Source organism: Martes martes, assembly GCF_963455335.1.
Source record: "Martes martes genome assembly, chromosome: X".
Taxonomy (NCBI): Eukaryota; Metazoa; Chordata; class Mammalia; order Carnivora; family Mustelidae; genus Martes; species Martes martes.
Genome location: NC_137897.1, coordinates 103,504,283 through 103,526,672, shown reverse-complemented (window position 1 = coordinate 103,526,672; position 22,390 = coordinate 103,504,283). Strand labels below are relative to the sequence as shown.

Sequence of the window (22,390 nt, the reverse complement as noted above, 5' to 3'; positions counted from 1 at the left end):
CTGATTGAGTGTGGTGGAGATACGTCATTTCTTTGACATGGCTGTTTCTAACTTTCTTTAGAAAGGGGCCCAAATATTTGGTATTTGATTATTTTGTGCTGACTTCTGTTTGTTATCAAAAAAAAAAAAAAGCCAATGCCATGTTCTACCAATTTTTTTTCATTAATCTTATCACAGGTCTGGTTGGAACTGCTGAAGCCAATTACAAAGCAAGTGAAAAGTAAGTATAGGAAATCACCGAAGGCATCTAATTCCCAGTTACAACTTGCAAAGGTTTCAGTGACACCATGCTATTCCTCACCAAATATAAGCGGAGAAAAGGGCTTCGAAGCATCATGTTAATCCTTCACAGGTCCAGTGAATTTAGCAATTTAAAAAATCACTGTAATGTTGTCCAAGATGAAGAAAAAATCATGCTGCTAGATCTTTGGGGAGATTGGAAGAATGCTGGTAATGACAGCATCCTGGGGATTGGCTCAGATCTTGGAGCATCCTCGACGTTCCCAGGGAAGGAAGAATTTCCTCTGCCCTTCAAGGTCCTTCTAGCCAGACTAAGAATCAAGTTGACACAAGACAGATAAACAGGGGAAATTCAAATTTAATCTCATACATAGGGGGAGGCCACACAGACCTAAAAATTACAAGACAGTCAGACATCCTGAGCAAAGAAGGGAGTAGGGGTCTGGGACTTCAAAGCGAAAGAAAGCAATTTGCAGGAAAAAAGGAAAAGTAAATGTTTGGTAGACAAATGTTTGCTGGGCCACTCAGAAACAATGGGACAGGAGGACTTTGATCAAACAGGCTTTGGGAGGTCCCTCCCCGTCTACCACACCTAGTTCATATTATAATGTAGTTATCTAAGGTGATAGCTCTCTTCCTGGTACAGGCTCTCCTTTGCAATGTAGGTTTACCCTGTTGGGGTTGGGTGGCAAAGAGCATTTCCTGAATTGACTGGGTTTTGATTGCTTTTAATTCAGAATACTCATTTTAGAAAAGATTTTATTTATTTGAGAGAGAGAGAGAATGAGCAGGGGGAGAAGCAGAGGGGAAGGGACAAGAGGACTGACACAGGGCTCGATCCCAGGATCCCAAGATCATGACCTGAGCCAAAGACAGACCCTTCACTGACTGAGCCACCCAGGCGCTCCTTAGTGCAACATAATCTTAATTCCCAACTAGCCCATTTTAGGCAGTCTGACCTTGTTACTTATAATGCCATTCACCCTCTGCCTGAAGATGTTTTAGTTTTATCATGTTACAGATATTGTCCATTTGTTTCAGTTCACATTCGAGTGCCTGCAATGTACCAACCGCACCCCCCCGCCCTGTATTTCACCATCTAGTGCAGCGGTTCTGAGATTCCAGTGGGGAGTAGGAGCACTTGTTCAAATGCAGATTCCCGGGCCTCATTCCCGGGTTGGGGGGCCTGCATGTTAAATTCCACAGGTGTTTCTGATGCAGGGGGGTTTCAGTGAAAACTTTTGAGAAACACTGTCGTCTGGTGTCCCCTGGCTCACCTGCCCTCTCCGTGTTGGTTCTGTCTACTCCCACCGCATTGTAATCATCTGTCACATTACTCCAACCGCTTCCTAACTGACTCTCCTGATCCATCACCTACCCTACTTCCGAAGGGAACTACTGCAAATACAAAGGTGACCATATCATGCTCTGGCTCAACAGGCTTCCATGGCTCCTTATTGCCCTTAGAATGGAGTCGGAACTTGTTCGCATGAGCCACGAAGCGCTCCTGCCCGTCTAGTTTTCTCTCTGCCACTGACCCCTTCGAATTCCTACCCTTCCTGACTGTGGCAAAACTAACTTCAGGTGTAGGGCTCTTGGAGAAAAGAAAACATGTCCACCTAAATCGGAATTTCAAATTAAGAAAGAAATAATTTCTCGGTGTAAGTATGTCCTTGTGTTATGATTGTTTATCTCCAATTTCGATCTAACCAGAGCCCTCTGTCCTCCCTCTCGTGCTTGCTCGGTGCTCAGTGCTCTCAACCGTCTGCCGTTCCCGGTGCCTGTGCCCGCTTCGTACAATGCCTGACCTGTAATAGGCACTTGACAAATATTTGCTGAACGAATGGTGCTAATGGTGTATGGATGTGTTTGCTTTTGATGCAAAGAGTTTCTTTTTTTTTTTTTTTTCTTTTCAAACGTGAGCAGGAGTGAAGGCAAGTTTATGTGTTTTCTTAAAGCGGATTTTAAGCAACAAAGAAGCAGCAGTCTGTCCACTTCTAGTTCCCCTTATAAGATGCTTGATGCCAGATAATAATCACCTGCTTCTAAAGCTGATCTCTTCTCTCAGCCGGGAATGCAGAAGCCCAAGGGCAAGTTGTATATATCTTTTTAAATGGGACACTTCTTAGAGGACCCAGTAGGGCTCCGAAAGAGGTGCCAGCTTTACAGAAAGGAACTCAGAGGGAAAGAGGGTAGAAAGAGGGGCAGGAGAACTTTCCCGATTCCACATGAAGACACAATGCAGACATAGCACCATATTAGAAAAGTGGAAGACTGAAATTTAAAAGAAAAGTCTGAGGGAGGGAGTGATGGGGCAGGGGTGCAGAGAGGACAGGGGGAAGCGTGTGTGTGTGTGTGTGTGTGTGTGTGTATGTGTGTAAAAACCTGTAACTGTTGTGATGGACATTTAAATAAAACTTATGGAGATATTGTGTTTTAAGATCCTAAGGAGGTTGTTTTCAAATTTATGGTGAAATTTTTCCCAGTGGACCCCGGACATCTTCGAGAAGAGCTTACAAGGTAGAGTAAATTCCCTGTGTGTCTGCTACATGATGTTACTTAAGAATCATTATTCTCCATTTATCAGAGAACGGGCTTCCAGCCTTCTTTGGAAAGCTTGGCTCTCACTCTCTGGGAGATCATGAGGAGCTGGAGAGAAGGTGGGCCTGGCTGGTCCCCAAAGCGTTAATCTTGCAAAGAGAGGGGACCTCAGGGAGAAGGAAGGGTGGCATTCTAGCAGGGTAGCCGGCCTGGGTGCCCACTTGGGGGTTCTGCCATTAATTGCTACAACAATAAGAGCACTCGCCTTCAGTGCATCTGTGTTCCAGTCAGAGGGCAGCTTGATGGCACAAGTGCAATACCAGCTAATTTCTGTAGATGTTGAAAACTGTGTGTACGTGTGTGTGTGTGTGTGCACATGCACATGCACGTGCATCCCATAGGTAGAGAGTGATGATGACGTGTACTTATAAAAAATTTAAAAAGTAAAAAAATAAAAAGTCTTAAAAATGATTTAAATAAATTATTTATCATATATAATATAAATCATTGATAATTTTATTACAATTCTTTAATAATTATAAATTATTCATTGTTTTATATAATTTAAACAACCATTTATAATTATATATTATTCATAATTTTAGATAGGTAAAATATTTTATACTCATAAAAATAAAAAAGTTAAAAAGTCACCAGTATAAAACATTTTTTAAAAGTATATTTATACTTACATACAATGCCCTTCATTATTACAACATAACCCTGCTTCTCCAAAAATACACTGTCGACCTAACACTACTCCAAACCTGAATGTGCTTGCTAGACTCTAGAATCTTCCCTGACAAGGGATGCATGTTATCATCTAGCCCAACCCGCCTGGTTTATAGAGGAGGAGACCGTTCCGGGAGCTAGAGTGACTTGGCCGGGCCTTCCGCACCCCCCACTCCCCCCACCCCCGCCCACCACACGGATCGCCCCTTCTGCACAGGGGGACTTGTTTTCTGAGGGGTCTCTGCGGACGTCACCTTTCACAAGTCTGTCACTGGCTCGCCCCCTCGCCCCACATTTCTGAGTTGTAGGCCACTTTCCCAGATAACCCGATATCTTGATATCTGTATCGGTTTGCACTAGCTAACCCATTTGAGTCTCAAATTATGACCAATTTTAATGGAGATAAACTTTCTCCCCCCGCCGCCAAAAAAAAAAAAAAAAGAATGAGAAAATCAATGCGATGATAAATGATTCATCAGCTGTTCAGAGCGAGGATTTGGTATTTGTAGCAGGCAGCTGCCCTCTTAATAGCAAGGAACGTGTCAAATGACAAGAAGTTTCCTTTCTTGCTTGCTAGGAGCAAAATGAGATTCTCTTTCCCTTTAGCAATTGAGGCTTATTATTCTCATTCACATCTATATTCGAAAGCAGGCAATGGCAAAGGTTAGACTTTCTTTATTTTTTCCTTGGTGGTCCGTTAAAGATACTCATAGCTCATAGCTGACTTCACAAGGATGCCTTGTTTGGGGCCAATCTGTGAGTTTCTGAGAGTGGTCTGCAAATATAAATTTTCTAATTGAGTCATTTCTAGCCCATTAGGGGAACTCATAATTTGAAGGATTATAATGATGAGTGTGTTTATAAATTGAATAATCACCTACTAATTTTGCCTGCTTTTTTCTATCACCTGCAATTAATTTTGATTTACCACGTTGTCTTCAAGGCTTAATTGATTTAAATTTAAAAGTCCAGATAAAATGTTATTTAGAAAGGCTCATCTCATATTGGGAAATGCCCACAGTAGATACTCAGGAATGCTGGATACCTACCCGCACTTTCTGGGTCCCTGACGAGCCTTCCGTGGGCAAAAGGGCAGTGTGGCTTCATTCCATTCAGAACACTGGCATTTCCTACCTGTCCCGTGGCAAGTGCTGGGCCGGGCTCTGAGGATACACAGAAGGTGGTGAGGCCTCAATTCAGTGGGTGAGGTGACATCTGGCCGCAGTTTTGCTACCTTTGGGCAAAATCACCTTTTGCCTAAAATCCCTTAACCTCTGCCTTTCTATAATTGTAAAGTGGGCCTGATCGATCCTGCCCCACCAACCTAAGATGTTTGATAGAGAGGGCTGGATAGTATTTGCTTAACAGAGCGGCCCGAGCAAGCTTTGTATTGCTGAATCTCCCTTTCTCTCGGCCTGGGTCTGTGGCTTCGCTCTGTGGCAGAAACCACGAGAGGATGATTGGCCAACTCCCCCAAGCTGGCGGGAGGATTTAGCAGGGGTGATTCCTAACGGCTGGGAGGGAGGCCTGCCAAAATGCTGGATCAGCCGAGCTGTGGTCTGGTGCTGGCCTGGGGCTGAAGCAAATCCTGAGGCAGAAGACATCTCACTGTCTTGGGGGCACCGTTTCTTTCTTGAAACATCTTGGATCGGGGAGAAAGGAAATGATTCCCTCTTGTTCCTGTTTCTTTCTCAAGCGATTTTTTCCCCCAACTTCTTTTCAGGTATCTTTTTACTCTTCAAATAAAGAAGGATTTGGCTCTAGGAAGGCTTCCATGCAGTGAGAACTGTACTGCGTTGATGGTATCTCACATCCTACAGTGTAAGTAGCAAACGGCGGCTTCGGGGCGAGAGCCGAGCAAGGGAGTAGAGCACCCCTCCCTGTGCCCATCCTGTATTAGGACTTACAGAGGAGAGAAAGCCTGCATAAGGTGTCCGGAATCCGCATGGGCCAGTACAAAGAGGCTGGTCATTATAGCCACTCAGCTTTGGATTCCAGATCCGGTCCCTGCTATGTTCTAGCTGTTGTAGGCTTGGGTAAAGTCCCTTCCCCTGTCTGTGCCTGTTTCCTAGTCTTTACAATAGTGACAAGAGGATCTTCTCATAGAGTGGTTATGTAGATTGAAAGTAAATGCGGGTTTTCTTCCATCATGGTGTAACCTCCCCCCTCACCCACCCCCACCCCCACCTGGGGCTTGCTGTCCAGGAGCTGGGTTGGACTCATCTGTCCAGGCATGGATTTTGCCAGGCAAGCTCCACTCCCTCTGCTTGCCCCGGGATACATTTCTGGTACGTGCTTTCTGTAGCACACCGTCGTGTTTGATGGGATTTCTGCATTGCTCTTTATCCTGAGTCTGGGGAACAAAGCACAGAGTACAGCAGGTAAAAGAGGCTTAAAGGGAAAAAGGCCCCAGGGATCTACTAGGGTCCCTCATTTGCTGGCAGCCAGGTAGCTGGACTAGGCTGAATAATGAAGGCAGGGAGAAAGAGACCTGGGGAACCGTGGGGGCCTGCTTGGGAGGGGGTGAAACAGGGCAAGCCAGTCTTCTCCTGCACCCCTAACAGCAGGATCGAGGCAGCTGGAGACAGTATTTCATCTCCTATGGCCAGTGGACTCTCTCCCTTTTCTAGAGAGGCCTTCCAAGAACAGGTTGTTCTTTACCACTTTTGCGGGATCATAACATCATTTTTTGGCTTGTTTTACAAGTTCGGTGTTGACCTCTGTCCCTGACCATTCTGACAGGCCAGAGCTGGTAGATTTCTGATTTCACTGGGAGCACCAGGATGAAGTGCTTGGAGAGAAACATGGTCTAAATCAGTGTTTATCTCAGGGATGCCTGCCTAGGATAGGTGACCATAGCCCCAGGGTATCAGGAATGCAGTGGGCAGTGAGAACAATAGTAATCAGGAAAGGCTTCTGGAGGAGGTGGCTTTTGTGCTGGACCTTAAAGGAGCACACAGGTAGTGATAGGCAGAGACACAGCTCAGGTACAGCTCAAGCATAGGTCTGTTTAGGGGAAGTGACAGAGAACTACAAGTCGTATGGATGGGCTTTGAATGCTCAGCTGGTGGGGGGCAGGGCGCGGGGTAAGGTGGATGGACAAAACAATGTTGGAAGACTTATCCTTTTTCATTATCAGCCTGTTAATGACTGGGGCTCCCCCACAGCCTCTCATGGCTGTGGGGGAGCCCAATTTCAATTTTAATAGCTGAGCATTATGGATTTGGGCATTCCCTAGTGGCCATTTGAGGCATAGCACCGAGGACTTTTGCTTTTCTAGAGAATACTTTGTCAATACAAGTTCTTTCTATAGGGAAAAACCTAAAGTTTCAGTGAGTCCCACTCCTCCCAGGGCAAGTCACTGGACGCTAGGACAGTGTGCAGAACATCAACAGGTGGCTCATTCTTTTGCTCATTTAGTCATTCATCCGATATTTACATCCTAGGCACTCCAGAATCTCCACATGCTGACCTCATCTGCCTAAGTCTCTCTTACACATCTCTTTTACGAACGCTCTTAGTAACTTCTTTGTCATTCATTCAACAAAAACTTATTGAGTGCCTACCACATGACAGGTGCTGTTATAGGCACGGGGAACTCGGCAGTGAGCTGGACAAACACAAAGCCTTGCTCTCATGGCGCTCACCTTTTGGCAGTGGAGGACAATCAGACAACCTAAATGAGGAAATATAGCATGTATGTTAGAAAGTTATGAGTGCATCAGGGAAAAATCACATATGGGAGGAAGATCGGAATCCAGGGAGTGGGTACTCAACTTTTCAATAATGTAGTCAGGGTAGGCTTCACTGTGAATATGACAGGTGAACAAAGATTTGGAGGAGGTGAGAGGGCAAGCTTTACAGAAATCTGCTGGAAGGTTGTTCCAGGCAGGGATAACATCCTGTGCAAAGGGCCTGAGGTGAGAATGTGCCAGGAGTGTTCAGAAACATTTAAGCAGGCTTTGTGGCTGGCTGGAGCTGGGGGGAAAGTAATCATGGAGGGCCTTAGAAACCTACTAAAGACCTAGAACATTATGTGAGATGGGAAACCATTGATGCATGTTAAGCAGAGGAATGAGATTATTGGAATTAGGTTTTAATGGGAAATTGTTGGCTGCCAGGGTGAAAACCTTATTCTGGAATGGTGGAAGTGGGGAGACCAGAGAAGAGGCTGTAACAGTAGAGAGAGATGATGGTACTTTGGGTCAGCGTGGTAACAGTGAATATGCTCATAACATTTGCTACCTTCTTGTACTGCTGATATTTACTCATGTGAGTTTCATAGGTCTCTTCCTAGATTGTCATAGTCTTGCGTGGAGTGAAAAACTAGCAGTCTTATGTGTTCTTATGTTTTCCAAGGGTCAACATAGGGTCAAGGTCTTGTGCTTAATAAACAGTAGGGTTGGGGTGTGTGTGTGTGTGTGTGTGTGTGTGTGTATAATTTATTTTTTAAAGATTTTACTTATTTAATTGAGAGAGAGAGAGAGCAGGAGAGCATGAGCGGGGGGAGGGGCAGAGGAAGAAGGAGAAGCAGACTCTCCACTCAGTGGGGAGCTTGATTTCAGGACGCTGAGTTCATGACCTAGGCCCAAATCAAAAGTTGGACACTCATTTGACTGTGCCACTCAGGCGCCCCCTCTAATTTACTTTTAAAAACAGCTCTATTGAAGTATAATTTCCTTATCATAAAATTCACCCTTTTAAAGGCTACAACTAAACAGTTTTTAATAAATTTACGAAGTTGTGCAACCATGGCCACAATCCAGTTTTAGAACTCTCTCATCACGCTGAGAGACCTTTCCCGCCCATCTGCAGTGACTCCTCCTTCCCATACTCAGCCCCAGTAACCACTAATTTACTTTCTGTTTCTATAGATTTGCCCTTTCTAGACATTTCACTCAGAATGATAGAATATGTGGTCTTCTGCATCTATGTGGCATTGTTTCACTCAGCATAATATTTTTGAAATTCATGCACGTTCTACCATGAATCACAGCAATTTCTTCCTTTCTTTTGCTGAGTAGTATTCCATTTTATGGACATACCACATATTGTTCATCTCTGTCCTTGGCTGTGGACATTTGGATTGTTTCCAGCTTAGCTAATATGAATAATGTTATGGACATTCATGTACAAGTCTTTGTTTGGGCACATTCTCATATCTTTTGAATAGATTCCCAGGAGGGTAATTGCCTCATCTTAAGGTAAATTTATGTTAAAAATGGTAAGAAACTACCAGACTGTTTTCCAAATTCTAACAGTAAAACCAGAAACGTATCACATTTCTAATATCCCACATCTTCACCAATAGTTGGTATTATCTGGGTTTTGGATGTGTGTGTGTGTGTGTGTGTGTGTGTGTGTGGTGTTTATTTGGTTGTGGCCATTCTAGTGGGTATGAAGAGCTATCTCACTGCAATTATACTTTGCATTTTCCTAGTGAGTAATGATGTGGAGCACCTTCTCATCTGTTTATTAACAGTCCCTTTTTGTTGGCAAAATGCCTTTCAGATCTTCTGCCCATTTTAAAATGGATTGTTATCTTCTTATTGAATTTTGAGAGATTTTTATATACTCTTTTTTTAAGTTTATTTATTTATTTTTGTAGATAATTATGTGGGGCCCAGACTCATGACCCTGAGATCAAGAGTTGCATGCTCTCCCAACTGAGCCAGCCAGGGGCCCCAGATTTTTATATATTCTGATTAAAAATCGTTTGTGAAATATGTAATTTGAAAAATTTTTCCCCCAGCTTGGTGGCCTGATCTTCCGTTTCTTAATCCTGGCTTTTGGACTGGAACAGTTTTTAATTTTGGCAGAATTCCCCTTTCTCAATATGTTTTAGTGGATCGTGCTTTTAGTGTACCTAAGAACTCTTTGCCTAACCTAAGGTCACAAAGATTTTCCTCTGTTTTCTTCTAGAGCCTTTGCAGGTTTACCTCTTAGGTCTAGTTATATGACGTTTTGAGTTATTTTATTTTTTTTGTCTGCTTATATGGTGTATGTTGTGAAGTAGGGATCAGACTTCATTTTTTTTTTTTTCGTGTGGTTGTCCATTTTCCCCCATTTGTTGAAAAGACTATCATTTCCCCCATTAAATTGTCTTGGTGTCTTTATAAAAAACCAATTGACCATTAAGGTAAGGGTTTATTTCTGGATTCCTAACAATATTCCATTGATCTATATGTCCTTATGCCATTATTACACAGTCTTATTTATTGTACCTTCGTATTGAGTTTTGAAATAGGGAAGTGTATATCTTCCAACTTTGTTCTTCTTTTTCAAAATTGTTCTGGTTATTTTGCATCCTGTGTGTTTCCATGTAAGTTTTAAGATCATCTTTCAATTTCTATTTTAAAATGTGGTGGGAATTGCATTGAATTTATAGATCAATTTTGGTAGAATTACCACCTTAATTATATTGAGTCTTATAATGTATGAACCCAAAATGTCTCTCCATTTATACAATCTGTTAAAAATTTTAAAATGTTTTGTGATCATCAGTATACAAGCCTTATACATCTTTTCATTAAATTGATTCCTGAGCACTTTATTTTTTAGATGCTTTTGGAAATGGAACTTTTTTAGTTTCATTTTTGGATTGTTCATTGCTAGTGTATGCAAATACAAGTCCTTTTTGTATATTGATCTTCTATTTTGCTCCCTTCATGAACTCCTATATTCTAGGAGTTTTTTGTGGATTCCCCAGAATTTTCCACACACATGACCGTGTTGACTACAAGTAAAGACAGTTTTATCTCTTCCTTTTCAGTGCAAATTATTGATATTTTTTCTTGCTGATTAATTGGATTGACTAGAACCACCAGTACAATGGTGGATAGAAGTGGCAAGAACAGACGTCTTTGTCTTATTTCTGGTCATAAGAGAAAGCATTCAGTTTCTCACCATTTAGTATGATTATGATGTTAGCTGTAGGTTTTTCATAGATAACCTTTATCAGGTTGAAGAAGTTCCCTTCTATTCTGTGTTTCTTGGATTTTTAAAAATTTATTATTATTATTATTATTTTTTGAAAGAGCAAGAGAAAGAAAGAGAGAGAGAGAGAGCAGGAGGGTGGGTGAGGGGCAGAGAGAGGGAGAGGGAAAGACAGAATCTTAAACAGGCTCTGTGTCCTGTATGGAGCTGGATACCAGGCTTGATCCCATGACCCTGAAATCATGACCTGAGCTGAAATCAAGAATCAGATGTTTACTAGTATTTTGTTGAGGATTTTTGCCTCTGTATTCATGAGGTATATTGATCCATAGTTTCCTTATGATGACTTTGTCTGGTTTGGGTATCAGAGTAATACAGCCCTCGTAGAATGAATTAGTAAGTATTTTTTCTATTTTGGGGGAGAGTTTGTGAAGAATTGGTCTTCATATCTTCTTTGAATATTTGATAGAATGAATCAGTGAAATCATATGGGCCTGATTGTGTTTTAATGAGATTTGTACATTTATCAATTTTGGCAAAAAATAAATTAAAAAGCCATTGATTTGGCCTTTTTTTAAAAAAAAAACTTGTTTATGAGGATTTTTATATAATGCAACTTATATACATACATACCTCATCTGTCATGAGCATGTTGGTGAACATGTCATCTGTCTAAAATGTAATAGAGGGCCGCCTGGGTGGCTCAGTTGTGAAGCATCTGCCTTCGGCTCAGGTCATGATCCCAGGGTCCTGGGATGGAGCCCTGCATCGGGCTCCCTGCTCAGCGGGAAGCCTGCCTCTCCCTCTCCCACTCCCCCTGCTTGTGTTCCCTCTCTTGCTGTGTGTTTCTCTCTGTCAAATAAATAAATAAAATCTTTTAAAGAAATGTAATAGAAAAAAAGAGAAAAGAGGAAGTAAGTTTCCAGCACTCAAAATCAGTGTCCCATATCCATATATTTTAGTCACAGGATTCCATGGAGAATGTATTTACTCTTACAATTCATAAAATGCCAATTGTTTTGGATATCTGTGTTCTTGGTTAGGAATCATAATTATAACCAAGTGTGGAGACCTTTTCAGGAGAAGTCAGTAACCAAGAAGTGATTCATATCAATCTGACAGAGAGGGAAAAGGCATAAAAATTATAAGGAAGACCCAGTAATTCAAAAATTGAAAGATTTTGAAGCCATTAACTATAGGAGCAGATAATCCTGTATACCTCAATCACCTTTGTAGGCATTGTGCTGTGACAGGTGTTTATAACAAGAAGCTAGAGACATCTAGGAATGAGTAGATTATGATCAGGGATAAGCTGCCAGTGATTCGGGAAAGCCAGAATGATTTCCAAAATGATTCATTTACTGGGCATTCTGGATAGCTGGGGTTTTACTCGTTTCGTCCACAGTGATGAATGGCTGTGGCTGGCTTGCATTTGTACTTGGCATTCATAGTCTCCTTTTCTGATAATGCACAATCAGAGTAGAGTGAGATTAGGGGCCCGTGTGAGTTTGCTAGGGTTGCTATAATAAACACCAGGAACCAGGTGGCTTAAATGGCAGAAATGTCTGGACGCATCCTCACCCGCCCTTTCCTCCAGGCACCGGGTTCCTGGTGTCTCTCTGCAGGGTCAAATTTCCTCTTCTAAGGACACCAGGTCCAACTCACTTAGGGCCCACCCTACTGACTCTTAATTTTAACTTAATCCCTTCTTTATAGGCCCTATCTCTGAATATGGTCACGTTCTGAGCTATGGGGTTTAGGACTCGTGGAAGGTGGGCAGGGGGTGGGGGCACCCAGTTCAACCCATAATAGGCACTGGTGAGAAGAAAAAGACCAGAAACAGAGTGTGGAAGAAAGAACCAAAGAAATATTCATCTGTGATCCTGGAGCCTTTAAGATATACACTGTGCCTATGATTTATTATACCAAGACTTCATGGCAACCCACTGCTTCTGATATGAAAAAGACCCAGTTATGGGGCATCTGGGTGGCTCAGTCGTTAAGTGTCTGCCTTCAGCTCAGGTCGTGATCCCAGGGTCCTGGGACTCAAGCCCTGCGTCGGGCTCCCAGCTCAGAGGGAAGCCTGCTTCTTCCTCTTCCATTCCCCCTGCTTATCTGTCTGTCTGTCCCTCTCTCTGTCAAATAAATAAGTAAATAAGTAAGTAAGTAAATAAATAAATAAAATCTTAAAAAAAAAAAAGGGAAAAAGACTGAGTTAATTCCCCCCATCCTAAAACATAAATACATATAAAGCATGGAGTAGGGGGCCTAGGGCTGCACTGGCTGCAAAGAAAAGGCTGTTTGGGGAGGTGGGAGGGTCTGCTGAGTGCTCTGTTGCTAAATCCCTCAATGTTAATGTGAAAAATGTCACTTCTCCGTCATGCAGCAGAACTGGGAGACTTTCATGAAGAAACAGACAAGAAACACCTGGCACAAACCCGCTACTTACCGAACCAGGACTGTTTAGAGAGCAAGATCGTGCACTTTCATCAGAAACACGTGTGAGTCCTTCAACCAGTACCTGCTTCTACCAGCAGGGAATGGGACAGCTGGGGTCAGGCTCTTAAAAGCAAGTCCTTAAGTCAGAGAAGCTCCGGGCTCAAGAAAACACTGAGCTCCTCCCGGATCCCTTAGGGAGGAGGTGGCATTCTTGCTGCATTTATTAAGCTCATAAATTCTTTCCCTTTGCAGTGGCAGGAGCCCCGCGGAATCTGACATCCTGCTACTGGATGTAGCGAGGAAGCTGGATATGTACGGCATCAGGCCTCACCCTGCCAGTGACGGCGAAGGCACGCAGATCCACCTGGCTGTCGCTCACATGGGAGTACTGGTGTTACGGGTAACAACCATTTCCTTCCAAGTCCTGCGGCTTTGGGGGTTATCTTGGCTCAAACTTGGGCGACCTTGCCCCTCAGTCCTACCCCCAGCCAGAAAGGGAGGGGATGCTTATGAGTGTCCCACGTCCATCTTCTTGCCTCCTTGGGCTTTGCCTCCATTTGTGGTCTCTGATGGACTGATTTGACTCTGAGGAGCTCATACATTGAATCGGGCCAGCGTGGTGGAGAACGTCAAGAGGCCCTTTGGAACTCTTAGACCCTAAATATGAATATGGATTTTGGCATCCTAAAAGCTTTGGCTGTGACACCAAGTGCACCCACCTTGTCCAAATCCACCAGAAACAACCCAAAGAGACCAAATGAGAGCTCCGAAGAAAGTCGCAAACAGGTCAGGTGCAGACTTGGCTAGAAGTATCTTGGCCTTCTCATGTTTCGGGTTGTAAACTTTGCAGCATGAGAGTCACACAGGTGGGCAAAAGACCCAGTGGGTCACAGGAATAAGTGTTCCCCCAGGAAGGAATTTGACCCATTCTACTCTGATTGCCCCCCATCAGTCCTTGCCGTTTCCTACTGCATGGGAGAAAATGGGGAAGGGGAGGGAAGCAAGGCTGTCATGTTAGTCAGGAGCGCTTCTAGCACAAGCACTTCTGTGGACAAGTGTGGAATAACGTAGCCAGTCTATTTTGTCCTACCCCAAATGCAGTCTAAGAATACTTATGTACCGAGTACTTTGTATGTGCTCGGTATTGCATTATTCTTTAAAAAAAAAAAATCCAAAGCCAGCTTTATTGAGATGTAATTTGCATAATCTAAAATTCATCTGGTTTAATTGTTCAATTCAATGGGCTTGAGTATATTTACAGAGTCTGGCGGCAACTATTCCTTCATTCATTCATCCTTTTGTTGGTATAGTTACTGTATAGCTAGCCAGTGCCAGATACTAGAGCTGCAGAGGTAAACAGGAGGGACGCTGACAAAGTCTTCCTTTTCTTAAAAGATTTATTGATGTATTTCATTTGAGAGAGGGAGAGAGAGAGAGAATGTAAGCAGGGGGAGGAGCAGAAGAGAGAATCCTCAAGCAGACTCCCTGCTGAGTGCAGAACCCGACATGGAGCTCAATCCCAGCACCCTGAGATCGTGACCTGAGCTGAAATCAAGAGTCGGATGCTCAGCTGGCTGAGCCACGCAGGCGCCCCAGGCGCCCCACGGACCTTGCATTCTAATAGGGGGAAGACGGACAATGAAACAAGTAATTTTAAGCAAATGCCATGTATTTGTTTTCGAAGAAGGATGGGGTGCTTAGGTAACACATGTGAAAAGGGTTTAACATTTAAGCTAAGGGGGTACCTGGCTGGCTCAGTTGGAAGAGCTTGTGACTCTTGATCTTGGGGTCATGAGTTCAAGCCTCATGTTGGGTGGAGAGATTACCAAAAATAAGTAAGTAAATAAACTTAAAAAATTTTAAGCCAAGACCCGAGGAAGGTCATCCTTTAACTACCATTAAGCATGACCTATGGCTCAGGTCATTAAGATTCTCACAATTTGCAGAGACCAGAGAAATAGTGATCAATATCAGTAATCAGTAATAAGTAATCCAAATCTAATCTATCCTACACACACGAAGCTGCACAACAAGCATACATAACAAACTAATAAATGTGGTTATCCATAGAGAATGGATAGATGGGTACAGAGGGACAGATATAGGAATGATGGTGGTGGGAATGAGACTTCTCGATGTGTATATTTTTTGTATACCTTTGATTTTTGGACCATTTAAACAAACAAACATCAAGCAACTGACCAACCAGCCAACCAACCAACCAACCACCCAAAAGAGCTAAATGGTTTGAGCGGTCCAGAAGAGCCCAAGGCGTTCAGAGCAGTTAGAAATGGATAGTTATACAGAACATTTTAGAAGGGGGTGCTAGCAGACTGGCAAGACAGCTTGACTACGGGGAAGGCAATTCTGGGTAAGGAGAATGACAAGCCCTCTGGGAGGGAAGGTACAGAGTTGGATGGAAGGGTGTTTTCTAGGATTAGTGGGATAGAAAGCTGGATGTTCAATACAGCTGAGGCAGGACACCCCAGCCAAACGTGTTTAGATTTGATGATGCCTGCAGTGAGAAGTTCTGGAACGTATTTGAGTAAATGTGGTGGCAGTTGAATCTGGAAACACAGGAAGGGGGTGCTGTTAGAGAACTGACTGTAGTCATCCCTTCCTCCCATGGTCTCCCTGTCCTAGCTGGAGAACTTTCCCATGTGAACCCCTTCTTGCTTGCATTTCAGAACAGCCTTATGTCCCCCTGGAATACCTTCTTTGCCCACAGCTTCTACCTAGTACAACAGGATCAGCCTGTGCAAGAGGTGGGATGGTCCCATGCATGAAGTGCGTTTTCTAACAGGTTTTCATTGTCTTCCAAGCCAGCTTGTGCTGACATTCACCTTGAAATCTGCCATGCGTGTCATTACAGGGCAATACAAAGATCAATACTTTCAACTGGGCTAAAATTCGCAAGTTGAGTTTTAAGAGAAAGCATTTTCTCATCAAACTTCATGCCAACATCTTGGTAAGTAGTTTCTAATAAATTCTTTTACTTTCTGTTCACTTGGGATTTCTTGGTTGTTTCAGCAAATGGTCTGAATGTGAGTGGTGAAAGCTGAGGGGTGAGGTGCTCCCTTTTTTGCCTCTACATAAATAAACCGGAGCATTAGTCATATTTTTACTCGAGGCAAAACACCAAGAAATCCTATCGGCAGTTCAGAATGAATAAACTAAGTAGGAAAATGGGGTGGCTGAAATGAAAGCCAAGTCTCCTTAAAAACCATGTTTTTCCCCCAGGGATTTGATAAGTCAAATTCAAGTGACCAGATCTAGGACTACGGACATGTTTAATTGCTGTTATCTGCCCCATTTTATATTTTCGTCTCCTTTCCTTAAACAAAAATAACTGACCACTGAGTACGTGCCAAATAATTGAACACCTATTATTTGCCAAAGCAGGATGCGGTATGGGGGAGTGGGGTATAGATTAGGCAAAAGCAGCTCTTATTGGTCAAGGCTGGATTGTACAGGGTAAGACAAAGGTGCTAGAAAGGATGTTCTTTGTGACTCTAAAGGAAATGAAAATGTGTATCAGCTCATTTTTTGACTTTCAGAAGATGCTGTAGTATGGCCTTCATTCTCTGGATCTTAGCCTCACACAAAAGTGTTCATTTGAGCAATTTAGGAGACTGTCTCCAGTGTAAAGCTCAGGGAGTGTCCCAGGGTTGCATGTGGGAACCTGGAAAGGAATGAGGGAAGGCAGGAATCAGCAGAAAACAGGGCTGCATGCACACATGAGCAAATGGGGGTCATAAAGTGGGTTGGGGTATGGGCAAAACTTAACCTTTAGGTCTGAAAGGCTAAGCTCCCCTGGAGCAGATGAAGACATGCTAAATGAGCAATGCAGAGCATCACAGAACAAGGCAGCATAGGGAGGGCGAAGTGTTTCTAACTGGTGTGTTGAAAAGACTGCTATACATGTCATCATCCTATAAAGCCTACCATCTATAAGGAAATCGCCTCCTCCCCATGTTTCCTGTTGGTCATTTATAACTTCTTGTCACCTTGAAAGGATGTCCTTTGATGTTCATTTTAACCTAATTTACAACTTCATAAAAATGTTCCTGGCAGAGAAGAGGGGGTAAATACGCGTTTGAGGTGTGGGGGCTCCAGAGCAAGATTGGCTTCTCAGAGAAGGCTCTGTTTTTGAGCATTGGCCATGTCTGTTCCTCGGAAGGTTGCCAATCGTTTGGTTTTAGTAGGTGTGAAGACTGTAGGGAGCCAAGTGGAAAATCAGAAGCTGCATGGGCCCCTGAACCAATCGTTTGGAAAGCATTAGGAATCGAAGTTCTTTGATAGTCTTGAAGGATGTTTGGCTTGATGGAAATTGGTTTACACAGGTGTTGTGCAAGGACACCTTGGAGTTCACCATGGCCAGCCGAGATGCCTGCAAGGCTTTCTGGAAGACCTGTGTGGAGTACCATGCTTTCTTCAGACTTTCTGAAGAGCCCAAATCCAAGCCCAAAACCCTACTGTGCAGCAAGGGTTCCAGCTTCCGCTATAGGTAATGAAATATTGCACATAAGCAAACGGTACACACAACTTCTTTTCAGTAGTGTGGAAGGCAGTGGGAGGCATTAAATTCTAGAAGCAATAAAGAATCCATTTCAGTCACTTAAAGGGTGATCCCCTTTACTGCTCCTTCTCTGTGTGACACCTGAGGTCCATATTTCCTAAGGGGGAGGCCGGAGGAGGTAAGCACCCTAGTTTAGGGGCTAGATCAGAATATTGGCAAGGATGGGGGGGACTTACGCTGTTTGAGAAGATGTATTTAATGAACCTATAGTTTTCCTTATATCGCAACTTACATGCAAGGTATGGGAAGGAAAGCTCAACACCATCTGTTTGGTGGTGGTTGGGCAAGAGAGGTGGGGAGACAGTCTTGGAGGAGCTCAGGGAGGCCGAACTCCGAGCTATACGGTGGTAGAGGCTCCTCGGCGCAGGTGACACTTTCGAGGAATGGAAGCAAGGTCAAAATAAGATCTCATTTTTACGCGAATGCACCAGCCTAGGAATTCTTTGGAAGAAGCCTTCAAAACTCTTAGCTAAGATTTAAAACAAAACAAAACAAAACAAAACCCTCCTAATTGAATGTTTCCCATAGGGGATTTTCGAAGAGTGGAAGTCCTCCTAGGAATTGAGATCTCAAAAACATAGGTAGTTTTGGATGGAATCTTTCCAAAATGTGTTTTACAAATCCCCACCTTCTTAAACAGATGATACTGGGCATATTTTGCCCTTTTCTTAACGACCAGAGTTATTATAAACATCACTTATGATCCTCTGCGGGCAGCTGTGGTCCAGTGATGGCCGCCGGGTCGGGGCGGGGGAGGCATGTCAGTCTCTGTACCTCAGTGATAAATGGCTCAGACTTGTTGGGTTTTATTATTTTTCCTGATTTCTTTTTTGGCTCTTGTGTTTCTCCCAGCCGTCAGCTGGCTTTCTTTGCTGGTGTATGTCTGGCTGGAGCAAACGTCTTCTACTATTTAGTGAGCTGTTTTTCTTCTGTCAGGAATTGGAAAACCAGCTAAATAGCCTTATTAGAAATTGTATGTAAATTTGCAGGTAGGGAAAAGGCCTTTATAGGAAAGTGGGTTTGTTTTCAAGGCCAGAATTTTTAACTGTGATATAGTCCTGTTCCGAAGCTTTAAAAAACTTCTGGGTTCTGAGTAGTTGAGGTTGCTCTAGGCCTGATAGTTGAAAAAGCGGGTAGTTATCATTACTGTGATGGTCAGGGATTCATGGCATATGTCATTCATGGGGACGCTTGACTTCAATAGTAATTGAAGCTTTGGAGTTTTAGTAGCCTACTGGCTTATGAGTGGTGTTAATAAAATGTCTATCTCATTCTTAATCACAGTGGAAGGACCCAACGGCAGCTTTTGGAATATGGAAAGAAAGGGAGGTTGACGAGCTTGCCATTTGAGAGGTACGGGATCTTCTCTCTCTCTCATGTTGATTTGAAGCCGAATGTAGAGATTTCTATGTATTCTCTATGTGCCTGCAGACCATTTCAATTCCTTGCTTTTGTGGATTACAGGAAACATTACCCATCTCAGTACCATGAGCGACAGTGCAGGTCCTCACCAGACCTCCTCTCTGATGTGTCAAAACAGGTAAGGTTTCTGAGAATCCCTTCTTCTTTAGATAAATGTACTGCATCTACATGTCAAATGCTTTTAAGAATTGATTCTGCCAGAAATCTCCCGGTGTGTGAAAAGGTGACTCTGAGTAGGCTAGCCTCCTCAGGAGGTCTGTTAGCTCAATCTTTCCAGCCAATAGAAGACCATTTAATAAATTACCACTGGTGTGCACCTTTTGGACTGAAAGGATCTGGCACATCTCTGAATTGCAACTTGTATTGCTAACGTCGTGTAAAATGCGGATCCAAGTGAATTTCTATGGCTTTGAATTTTTTAAACTAAAAGCTCTTTTTTTTTTAACCTAATGAAAAATTTTAAGGCTTAGAGGAAGCTTTAAGGTCTTGGGTTAACGTTTTAAAGTACTCTTGTCGTGTAATTTTGTCACTTAATTTAAGAACAAAGTGCTATTCTCCTGGAACCGTGAGATGATGGCTTCATTTGAGTTTTATAAGCATTAACCATGTTAATTATTTTTCTTTTGCTCTCCCTAAAAAAAAAATTATAGGTCTCACAACTTTTCATGTCTTCATTCAAATCATAGGCAGTTTTTATCTCAGAGGCATCACGGAGGTATAATGCCATCTAACTATGTGACCCTCTGGTGCCATTCATAGCCCTCCTTCCCACCATTTTATGGAGAATAGGGAGGATGCTGGAGCAGGGAGGTCAGGAGATCCGCCTAAAGTCCCAAGGCAGAGCCAGAACTGGAAAGCAGAACCCCTGGCTCATTTATAAATGAGTTACTAAACCATTCTGCCTGAAGTACCATGCCAGCGGAAGTACATGGAGAACTCAAGAGGCAAGGAGTGGGATGGCAGTGAGAAAGGAGACTGTCGTGGGTATTTTTTAGTGCAAGGATTGGGATATGGTACCAGGTGTTTCCCTTTCTGTGTACCTTCATCAACCTTGGAATAGAATATGGAGTCGAGATGACCTTGTGAAAAATACCTTCATGAAATTCAAGGCGAGTTGAGATCCCTGCCCCACCCCCAAGCTAATGGCTTTTTTCTTCTTTCACCAACATGTCCTTTCTCTCAAGGTGGAAGATCTGAGACTAGCGTATGGCGGTGGGTATTATCGAAATGTGAATGGAGGGCACGCGTCGGAGCCGGTGCTAGACGGTAGGAGGAGGAACTCGGCAGTGGAGGTGACGTTTGCGGCGGAACTGGAGCGTTCCAAACCAGAGGCGGATCCCACACTGTTACACCAGTCCCAAAGCAGTTCCTCTTTCCCTTTTATTTATACAGACCCTGTCTTTAGTACTGACCCGGATCCCAGAGACTACTTTGAGGAAAGGAGTCCTCTGAGCTCCTTCCAACCAAGCTGTAAGTTTGCTGACAAGCACATGAGCACATCTTCTGGCTTTGCAAGCAAAGTGAGTCCAGCAAGGCAGCTCACTTACACAGATGTGCCCTATATTCCTTGTACTGGTCAGCAGGTTGATATTATGCCTCCCCAAGTCTTTTTTTATGTGGACAGACCACCCCAGGTGCCCAGACGGTCTCCAGTCATGGCAGAGGAAAGGGAAAGGCCAGACAGCTGTCTAGAGCCCACTGCACTGAAGCCAGCCAAAAGAAGCCCAAGGAATGTCAGAATGAAGAGCTTTCAGCAAGACTTTCAAGAACTCCAAGAAGCTATGGCCAGGACTAGTGGGAGGAGAAACATCAATGTAGATCTGGAAGCGGAAGACCCAAATTTAGAAGATGCGTTTGCGTACAGCATTCAAGACCAAACCCCCAAGCGATCCCAGAGCCAGTCAGACATGAAAACGATCCGTTTTCCTTTTGGGTCCGAATTTAGACCTTTAGGGCCTTGTCCTACTCTGAGTCGTAAAGCTGACCTTTTTACATATATGTTCGCAGAGCAGGAGTTTCCAACAGTTTTAACGGATCAGGGAGCAGCAGAAAGGTACGTAGCTAGTGAATCTAGTGATTCGGAATCAGAAATTCTTAAACCAGACTACTACTCTCTGTATGGCAAAGGAATCAGGTCACCCATGGCCAGAATCCGCTTGTCTTCTGGTAGTCTACAGCTTGATGAAGAGGATGAAGGGGTTTCTTTCAATAGGCCAACTGCTGAAGACAGGACTTTGTTAAAACCATGTAATTACTTTTTAGCTTGAGAAGTGTGAGCTCAGTGAACGTTTCTGGGCCAGTTCCACGTTGCCAACTTAGGTAAAAAATAAGGAACCTTCTGCACAAACCATTTCCTTAGTTACCCTTCATTGGTATTGAGGGCATCTGCTATGTTCGGGCACCCAGCTCAGGAAAAGATCCAGCTGCTGCCTTGCTCCTCAAGCTCCCCTCTTCAGTTTCCTGTGAAGGGGCTCCAGAACATACCCTCTCCTCACCAGCACTGTGGTGGGGCGAGGTGGCTACTTGTCATCTGCATTATACATTTCCCCATAGAGACATCGGTGACTGTCTACACTGTATGATGTTGACAGTATGGGTTGGCATAGCACTGGCCTCTGATGTCCTTTAGTGATCTGGTAGATTGTGACTGTGTTGGTCATTTTGTTCTTAAGCCATACTGTGACTAAAGGTTCCCGTAAAAATGGTCCTGTTGTATGTTAGACTTCAATTTTTGTAACATATGTAAGGGGGAGCATGGCCATCCTATACCTCAAGAACAAGATGGTGGCATAGAACCTCCCATCAGATGCATCTAGGACTTGGAAGCATTCTAAACCCTGGAAATTCACAAATTGGTCAATTTCTAAAGCCAGATAGATGCCCAATGACGATATTATCACGTTTGACTTACTACTTCTCTACTCTTAACTATTATATGTAGTGACAGATAAAAGTTTACATGTTGGTTTCTCTACTTTCTCCTGTAAGACTTTATTGTTTTGCTATCTCTTGCTGCATGTATGTGGGCAAGGAAATGAGATGAATGGTATTTTAATAAAGAGTGATGGAAATCCATTTACTAAAAAAATAAATTCCAAGTATGATCTTCATTTTGTTTTAGTCAATTTCAGAAATGACTGGTTCTGGTCTATTATCAAGGGAAGGGACAGTTAGAGAACAAGAAAAAGGAAGGAGACAGGTGAAAATGTAGAGTCGGGGAAGGAGAAGTCGTTAGAGAACAAGAAAAAGGAAGGAGACAGGTGAAAATGTAGAGTCGGGGAAGGAGAAGAAGAATTGGGGTAGTTGATGAGAAAAAGGATAGTGCTAAAACCAGACTGAGTTCATGAACCAAGATTCTATTCTTGACCCATTCAAAATTTCCCTAGTATTCCCCCTGGAAGGTCCAGTATTCCATTTGAGCACTTTTGTTTATTGATTTTAATGTTAAGTACAACATATTTACAAGATAATGGTAGGTACTAACTTCAAAGAAACGATGCA

The 22,390-nt window shown here is 43.2% G+C and overlaps 1 protein-coding gene across 1 annotated transcript; it reads left to right on the top strand.

Moving 5' to 3' along the window:
- Positions 1–287: 287 nt before the first annotated feature.
- FRMD7 (FERM domain containing 7) lies at positions 288–21,964 on the top strand (the record flags this gene model as incomplete). The annotated part of the gene is given in 10 exon segments (XM_080795576.1): positions 288–536; positions 5,096–5,179; positions 5,181–5,334; positions 12,836–12,950; positions 13,141–13,288; positions 15,761–15,856; positions 17,232–17,395; positions 18,752–18,820; positions 18,932–19,007; positions 20,074–21,964. Coding segments are annotated over 10 exon segments (2,238 nt in total). The 3' UTR covers positions 21,157–21,964.
- Positions 21,965–22,390: the final 426 nt, after the last annotated feature.